Here is a 9,242-nt window from a genome sequence, read left to right as displayed (position 1 = left end):
GTTGAAAGAAATTATTTTAAAATGTGATAGATCTAGAGACTCTAGTCTAAAATTATATAGATTATATATATATATTTAGAATTCTAGATATAGATCTAGATATCTATCTGTCGTCTCTATCTAGATCTATATAGATATATAATATATTTATAGATCTATCTATAATCTAGCTGCCTGGTCGTGCGGTTTGCACGCTGGACTGTCGTTCAGATTTATCGATGGTCTCAGGTTCAAACCCTGCCCGCTCCCATCCGCGTCGTCCTGCGGGAGGTTTGGACTAGGAAGTAATTATCTTCAACTCTGAAGGAACATCCGAAACATGTAAAACATTTTACAAAACATCTATAATCTATCTATCTATCTTATCTTATTTAATACAGACGCTACTTCAAAAAAGATGATTACGTCCTACGCATCATGCATTTAGTCATGCATATTAACCAAAGACTTAAATTCTGCCAAGTCACTGGATTTCCTAGCTAGGTCAGGCAACTCATTCCATGCTATAATAGCACTATGGAAGAAGGAGTATTTGTACAAATTTGTCCTAGCATATGGGGTGAGGAATGTGCCTTTGTGTGTCTTTCTGAGTATTTTATTAAATTTTGTATTTGAAGATTATGGTTCAGTGTTTTATGTATAATTGCAACTATTAAATTTACTTTTAAGTCTGTTATCCTGAAGGCTTTCTAAATTTAGTGATTTAACTAAAGGTGTTACTCTAGTCAAGTGTGAATATTCGTTTGTTATGAATCTCACTGCTCTATTTTGTGTCTGTTCCAGTTTCTTAATGTTTTCTTGAGTTGGGGGGGGGGGGGTCCAAAACAGAGGATGCATATTCTATTATTGGCATAACCAAGGTTAAATAACATTTTAGTTTTATGTTCTTATTTGATTTATAGAAATTTCTTTTAATAAACCCTAATGCTTTAATTGTTTGATTTTTTGATAGTTTCATTCTTTGTTGGCCTCCTTCAATCGTAGAACGACTATGGTTCATCTCGTAAAACACTTTAATTTATCGTGTGACTGTGGAGCCCTAGATAACTATAATATATTGTCGAGAGATATTCCCATGCACATAACGCAGGTTAAGGGTGGCATTTGCTTTGGTGGTATAGGAGCCAGTTATTTTTTGTTTGACACGCTTTTCTTCCAAAATCTGAGGCCAATGCTTTTTCGGTCACCATCGAGTCTATAACTATATAGTGCGGTCTAATGCTATATATATGTATTCACAGAAGTCGACATTAATATTAAATATGTTTATTGCTTGAGGTTCCGTTCGATTGATTACGTCCACATGTCAGTATCGGAGGTGGGAACGACCAGTTTTTCTTGAACTATTTATATTAATCTTCGGAATCGAAGATATTACCATTGAAAGCTTAATAAAGTATACCAACATATTATCTTATCTTAATTATAATTTGGTTAATTGAATATATGAAATCTAAGAATAGGCCCAGTTAGAATAACTTGTCTGTAACCAGTTGTCTTGTAAGCGAATTGTCGTGTTCCCTATAGACAGCCCAAACGAGGTAGCAGCCTCAGCATTAACTTCATAGACAACAAGCTGAAGCTCCTGCTCGGTGTGCCCAAGAAGGATACAATCAGCCCTATACAGCAGCTCAGTGTATATATATAGCAATCATCTCTAATTTTAGTTTGGAAGACTAAGCGCCGTACGTAGCCTATGTTAAATTGCGCTGCCGTCGGTGCGATACTTATTAAGTGTCGCCTCATTTTATTTAATAGCATATAGGTCTATGTGCTACAAAGAATATTTGCGAAGAGTGTTGGAGCAATCACTGTACACACAACTCTGCTTCACACCATTCACTATATAAAAAAAGAGCAGATATAGCTAGGTCATCATTGTAGCTAGCTACCTAATTTGACCTTTTTAACCATCATGCAGTTGCTTTAGAATAGTGATGAATCTTGGAGGGCATCCAAGCGAGTACCGGTATAATGATTGGTCTTGATCGGATCCAAGATAAAAATCCTCCACAAGCCATCGCTACTCACTAAGCTAAGTCGTTCATCTAACGACCTTCAAATTTAAGCACTGGAGACCATTAATGCCTTCAAGCCCAGTGCCATTTTTGCACATACTGATGGGTCGGCATCAATAGATTCTGGAAGAGCAGACTATGGAGCCTACATCGAGTTTCTTGGCTCTGACTCAGTAAAATCTTTGGACCATGTGGTAGTGTTTGCAGTTCTGATGCGGAAGACATGGCAGGCAGTCTATGAAGCGTTAAAAGTTATTGACTCTCAACTCGGCAAGGGACATTTGAGAGCAATACAGAATGTTGTGGTCACTGACTCAAAACCTGTACTACAGGCTTTGCAAAGCCCTGGACCATGGTCCCACCAATACTGTCATCGACACTGTCATCATGACCTCACACAACATAAAGCAACGCCATGGCACCCCTGTAATAATAAGATAAGATAAGATAATTTTATTCACACATTCACAACCAGCGCTTTATGAATTTAACTTCTATGTAATTCTCGATGACGACAGCTGATCTTGTAACAGTGGGATAAAGGAATTTTAAAATCTTTCTGTTTTAGTCCTAATGGAAAGGAGACGACCACTTCGTTCAGATCTTATGTAACAGTGGTTTAGTGGGTGCTGGTTTCCTTAAGAATCGAGAGTGTTTTGGAAAGACATCTTTCACGAAAAAGCCCTTCAAGAGATGGTAGCTGTATTCGAGTGATATGCGAAGCTTTTTTAATTAGTCTATTTAGTCTAAGTCTTTGTGCCAGTGAAGTATTACCATGCCAGCAGGTGATGGCAAAGTTAATTAGACTGCTGATATTTGCTGTATAATGCAGTGGGTACCGAGTCACATAGGTGCGACTGGCAACACTATTGCAGACTCCTTGGCCCCCCAAGGAGGGCAAACACCACCCACGGAACAGGCTGCGAATCTTCATCATGCTCTGGCTATAATTCAAAAAACAGAAAGTGGTTTGAGTGCTGGGACAAGTCCCAATAAGCCAATGGAGTCTGGGAGCGCATGAGGCGACCTGACCGCACTTCCCGGGGTGGAGGCTGTCCAGGCCTAAGCAAGCTATTATAGCACAGTGCAGGACATGCCACTGTTCTGTTGGCTCATATTTCTCACGGCTATGGCCAAATTTTGATTCACGGTGCCCCCGCTGATCTCCGTTTCGACGGGTCTGGGAAACCAAAAATTCTCGACCTGATAGTGACATGTATGCACTACGCAAAACAGCAGGGTTTCTATCCAGAGCTTTTGCAAGAGAGGATGTGAGCCTCTCAAGCCCTCGTTCAAATGGAGTTTGATGATGATGATGATGATTGCGACTCACGGTGTCAATAGCTTTGGTGAGATGGAGGCGGTGTACAGGTCCAGGTTCATTTCCCTGCATTTGACGCTAAACGAAAATTAAGTCAGGTGTAGCCGGCCAACCAGTACTTCTATCAGCTCAAAAACAAAATTGACTTTCAAAGAGCATGCCTATTATGGTGTTAGCCAGTAAAATCTAGATTTATAGTCATCTAGATATTGAGGTCACGCCAGTACGTCATCATACGTGCGGTACGGGATAGATAGCTGCCAAATAATTGACTTGAAAAACCAGGGGCCTTCGATGATATTCGCATTTTCCCATTTGTTTTTAAATAAGTTTTAAGCCATAGAGTGAAGTCTAATGCTTCATTCATATCGAACTTATTTTGTTCTACAAACTGAATAGCTCAGAAAATTATGCACACAAATATCAGGTGCCTTATTAAAAAAATATAGCTTATCAACACTTCCTTTTTTTTTTTTTTGTTATCCGGATACACTGAAAACTAGCTATTTATAGATCTAGTTTTTCCACTATGTTAAAAATCTAATTTAGATCTATATAATCACTGACATATATAGATATTATAGATCTATGTAAATGTAAATATATTTTACACATGTGTCAATGTAAACTAGATCTATGACTCACATGTGTTGCGAATAAGGCTAACAACTACTAGATCTATAAGCGGCTATAATAAGCAGAATATTTGATCTACTATGCATATGCCCCTAAAAAAAGCCCTAAATGACTAATGGCAGTAATGCTTAAAATTTTCAAAATCTTAGTCTCACTGAGTCTTTCGGACTAGATCTAGATATCTTAGAATATCTAGATTGACTAGATTTAGATCTAGAGATCTAGATTCTAGTCATCTACATCCACACTCATCACACTGACACAGCCCTACACAACTAGTCAACTACTGAACTAGTGATTACTAGTGTTACTTGACTTACAACTTAAGTACTATATAACTATATTATTTACTATATATAGTACTTATACTACTTATAGATCTAGCTGATTCTAGCTACACTGTGAGTGATACGCCATTCATTTACTTACCTTTGTTTTAGTTTTAGTCAGAGTACTTTAGTTTAGTAAAGACTTTAGACTTAAGTGACTTTAGTGTTAGTGTCTTGTACTTTTAAAGACACTTTAGACTTTAGTCTTTTAGTCACTTTAGACTTTAGTCTTTACTTTACTAACTTTACTTTACTGTGTCAAAATCTGTTAGATCTATGTATATTTTGTATATATATAATACTATATTTGATAATATTTATTATAAAACGATTCTAGATCTCTACTTACAGTTAAACTTACAGTACTGAGTAACAGTAGTATTAGTTACTTAGTAGTAACACTAGTACTCTAGTAGTAGTAACAGCCATTAACACTATTAACAGTGTGTTACATATATACATTTTGATTATCACTCAGTTAACTCAATATTGTGAGTATCCATATGGTCGTACATATTTATTTAATATTATACTTAGATCTAGATTTAGGCAAGAGTCCAGATTAAATCTATTCTTAGTATTGTTACTAATGACAATATAATAACTTAAGTAATGAGTAATGTAACTCTTTTATAGAAGAAAAACTATATGGAGAACTGCCTGATCTAGAAACCACTGTGCGGTTCATCCCATAAGATTGTCTTAGCTCTTTTTAAAAATGAGGGCGAAGAAGAATAAGATCTATCTCTTTCTATAAATACATAATTTTTAATAAATAATTTCTAGGTCTAGATCTATATTGACTGTGGACCCAACTGAGGGATGTTGCAGAGAACTGAGTCTGAAGACGAGTAATGTTGTGGCCCTATGCTCCCATGGCGTCGAATGGACTAGATATTGACTTGATATATCTATTAATTTTTTTTTTAATGCATGTCAAAAAAATGTATTAAATGATACATTTATATTATATTGTGTATAAGAGATTTTGTCGGGGCCTGAAGGCTTTTTTGGTTTGGTTTAAAAGTAGTTTATCTTTTTCTTCTTGGTTTCTAAAGGCATTTTGAAATGCACCAGAGCTTGTGGCCATCACTATCTACATTTAGCTGTTCTTTTTTTTTTTTATGTTAGCTTTTCAGAATAGCAGAGAGGTAGTTTATCCAAAAGAACTGCATTAGCTTCTCTTAAGTTTTATATTATTTTCGAAATTAGGGTTATTTTCTACTGTGTTTCTGGCTTCGACAGTGGCATTGTGGAGTTGTAGACCAGTTGGGAATATAATCTTATTTAGCTCTTCTAAGAATAGACTCCTTAACTTGAGATCACTCTTTACACATGAACTCTCTCTAGATGATCAACTGCCCAGCTGCTAGTGTTGATTTTGAAGAGCTTCATGTCGCGTTTGCATACATCCATATAACGTAAAAGTGGGCAACCAGCGCCTCTCCTGCCTTCTATTAGATATCCATACAGGATGTCCTGTGGAAGTCGACCTACTGGCATTCTATGAGAATGGCCAAGCCAGCCAAGGTGTCTGCTGCTGATAACAGAGCGGATGTCCTGGCACCCTGCTCTTCTTAGCACTTCCTCATTGGTTATCTTATCTTGCCACCTTTTTTTAAAGATCCGCCTTAGGCATCTGAGGTGGAAGACATTCAGCTTTTTTTCCTGCCATGAGTAGGTTGACCATGTTTCACTTCCATACAGCAAGGTGCTCAACACACAGGTCCAGTAGACTAGGGCTTTGGCACTGTTAGTCAGCAATATGTTGCCCCAGACTCTTTTCTGCAACCGTGACATGGTGGCCATTGCCTTGGCTATCCTGTTGTTTATGTCTTTATCCAGTATATATATATAGTTCGTCCATCGTGGTTCGATGATGACCACTTTGTCATCCAGGGGGCTGAGGGCTTTGCACTGGGGTTTTATGCCTCCTCATGTGGCTCGTGAGACCTATGTGAGCCCGGAATGTTCGGCCGCACACTAGGCAGGTTATTCCACCTGGAGCTAGTGTCATTTGTCTTGCTTTTCTTTTCTGGCGTTTTTCTTCTGCCAGCGTTGTTCTTTTTTCCTCAGCAACCTGTGCGCCAGTTTTCACAGCGCGACACCATGATGCTCTGTCATGTCTCCCAGGTGCCTGGGTCTATGCTGAACGCCTTCAGAGAAGCTTTGAGGGTGTCCCTAAAGCGCTTTCTTTGACCACCTTGCGAGCGCTTTCCTTCGCTTAGTTGGCCATACAAGAGTCGTTTAGGGATGCTGTGGTCTTCCATTCTGTAGACGTGACCTGCCCATCGCAGCTGGGACTGCATCAGGATTGTGTGGATGCTTTGCAGACACGCTCTTCGAAGGACTTCTGTATCTGGTATTTTGTCTTGCCATTTGCCTTTTAGTATTTTTCTCAGACATGTCATGTGGAAGTGGTTTAGTTTCTTTGCATGTTTACTGTACACTGTCCATGTTTCTGATGCATAGAGCAATGTAGGGAGGATGACGGCTCTATAGACCCCTAGCTTTGTGTTTGTGGTGATACTATGTCTGTTCCAGACATTTGTAGACAGTCTGCCATAGGACTGGAGAGTGTGCTGCCAAGATATGTGTATTTGTCCACTGCGTTTATATCCTGTCCATTTATAGTGATGCTTGGATCAGAGTAGGCTTTCCCAGGAGCAGGTAGATATAAGACTTCAGTCTTGTTCGTATTGATGGTAAGGCCAAAGTCTGATCATGCTCTTGAGAAGTCAGTGACGATGCTCTGCAGATCGTTTTCAGAGCAGGCATTTAGGGCACAGTCTTCAGCAAATAGCAAGTCTCTGATTACTGCTGCATTTGTTTTTTATTTTGCTTTAAGCCGCCTCGGGTTGAATAGGCCACCATCAAATCTGTATGATATATTTATCCCGTTGTTTTCTCTATTTGTGAATGCATCTGTCAGCACTGAACAGTGTAGGTGCTAGGACACAGCCTTGTTTTACCCCGTTAGATACTTCGAAGGGCTCTGATGGTTCTCCACTTTCTTGGACACGAGCCTTCATGCCATCATGAAATAGTCTCACCATGGTTATGAATTTTTGTGGACAGCCATACTTTGACATGATCTTCCAGAGTCCGTCTCTGCTAACAGTGTCGAATGCCTTTGTTAAGTCGACATATATTGAGAACAGGTCAGCATTTTGTTCTTGGCATTTTTCCTGGAGCTGCCTTGCTGCAAAGATCATGTCAATGGTTCCACACTCAGTAGAGTGTTGTTGGATATATGATAGAGCCAAGGTAACAAAAGTAATCAACAATTTCTAGTGGTTGGCCATTAATGCTTACTTGAGGTGCAGTGTTTGTGTTTTGGACAAGTATCTTAGTCTTGCTTTGACTGATGTTTAAGCCGAACTTCTGGCAAGCAGCAGATAGTTTGACATATATATAATCTTTAGTATAATGACTGTGATGACTGCTAATCACTCTCACAGTTATATTCATATTTATATTCATTTCAAAGGTGTAGAATAGTTGGCTGGTGGAAAGGGTTAAATAGGCCACACAACAGTGATTTTGTCCTTCTTGTCACCAGCCTAACAAAAAAAACCTCTAGTAAAGGGTCAATAGTGACCTATTGAAGTATAAGTATGTGGAACTTATTAGCCCCACCCTCCTAAATAATCCCATAGTTTTATCTAAGACACATCTCTAAGCTCAACATGAATCCTATAATGTTTTCTAAGCAGCAATATTTATTGTAATCATTTTTATATTTATTAAAATCTCTTTAAACTGTGCCTCATATTCCAGATAGTTCTATTGGTGCCTGAAATTTATGAAAAAAATGGACCAGAGCTGGGAAAGTCTTCAAAATGTTTTGGATAAAGAAATACTCAATGCTGTCAATGACTTAAAGTTTTTGAAAATGACTCCTGTTCAAGTAATACAAATCATACAATTATTACATTCAGTTTTTCCAATAATTCATTTATTTGTTCTTTTTATTACATAGCTTTTTTTCAACTCACCCTGTCTGTTTGGTAAAAAGTCTGTATGCATTATTTTTCCCACACCCAATGTCAGATCAATCTGCATTTCGCACAATTATTTCTTTTACCTAACTAAACAGGAATCAAGAAAAAAACAACAACCAATTAGTTAATTAACTAATGGTAATTAATTTTTTTGTTTGGTATCAAACAAGGGAAATAAATGAAGCGGTATAAGTTGAATTATTCCCCTTTATATTTTGCTTTAAAGTTTGGAACTTAAAATAGATAACTATAAAACCTTATATTTTCATAACCACCTCTTTGGTACAGTGGTTTATGTATTGGTTAGATGAGGCTAAAGCCCTAGAGTTCGAATCCAGGTCGTGTGACTTATAAAGTTTTTAAAAAATAAATTTATTTAAAAATTGATCGTGGTAATATTCCCCCAGATTCTTTCTCAGACCCATCCCTTTTCCCAACTGTTCCAGATCAAAGCGCATTGAGAAAGCTAAAAGCATGAGATTGTGCTAAACAAAAACAATTGGTAAAAATATTTGTACTCGCACAGATTTATTATTGCTAGTCTAGATCTATTACAAATTTAATTACATGACTGATCCAAACCAATTGATACAACTACGCTTAATATAAGCTTTGATTTTTTTTAAAAAGTATTTTTATGTTTTTCTTGTTGAATAATTGAATTAATAAAAATCAATTTCCTCTATATTAAATTAAAATAAAAAGTAAAAAAAAAAAGATAAATTTCCTCAAAAATAAAAATGTGTTACTTTTCATTCATTAAGTTAAATTGACTTCATATGGTTTATCTCTACAGGCAGCGACTATCCCTCATTTTGTTAGTAATAAAGATGTTGCTGTTGAAGCCATAACTGGCAGCGGTAAAACTCTTGCTTTTGTTGTTCCTGTGATGCAGATGCTGCATGTCAGAGAAATTCCTCTTAAAAAACAAGAG

General features: G+C 37.4%; 1 protein-coding gene across 5 annotated transcripts in view; it reads left to right on the top strand.

Moving 5' to 3' along the window:
- Positions 1-151: 151 nt before the first annotated feature.
- Positions 152-9,242, top strand: part of LOC106067722 (ATP-dependent RNA helicase DDX55-like) — a 19,110-nt gene continuing 10,019 nt past the window's right edge. Inside the window, exons 1-3 of one of the 5 annotated variants that reach the window (XM_013226960.2) lie at positions 152-321; positions 8,085-8,214; positions 9,105-9,242. In XM_013226960.2, coding sequence (XP_013082414.2) covers positions 8,110-8,214; positions 9,105-9,242 — 243 coding nt within the window. In that variant the 5' untranslated portion in view covers positions 152-321; positions 8,085-8,109. Of the gene's footprint in view, positions 322-540; positions 560-3,964; positions 4,377-4,662; positions 4,796-8,084; positions 8,215-9,104 lie in introns of those variants that run through there. The other 4 variants (XM_056006566.1, XM_013226956.2, XM_013226957.2 and 1 more) reach the window with 4 other exon arrangements.

Source organism: Biomphalaria glabrata, chromosome 12 (genome assembly GCF_947242115.1).
Source record: "Biomphalaria glabrata chromosome 12, xgBioGlab47.1, whole genome shotgun sequence".
NCBI classification, from domain to species: Eukaryota; Metazoa; Mollusca; class Gastropoda; family Planorbidae; genus Biomphalaria; species Biomphalaria glabrata.
The sequence above is the reverse complement of the archived record's forward strand: the minus strand, read 5'-3'. Positions and strand labels throughout refer to the sequence as shown.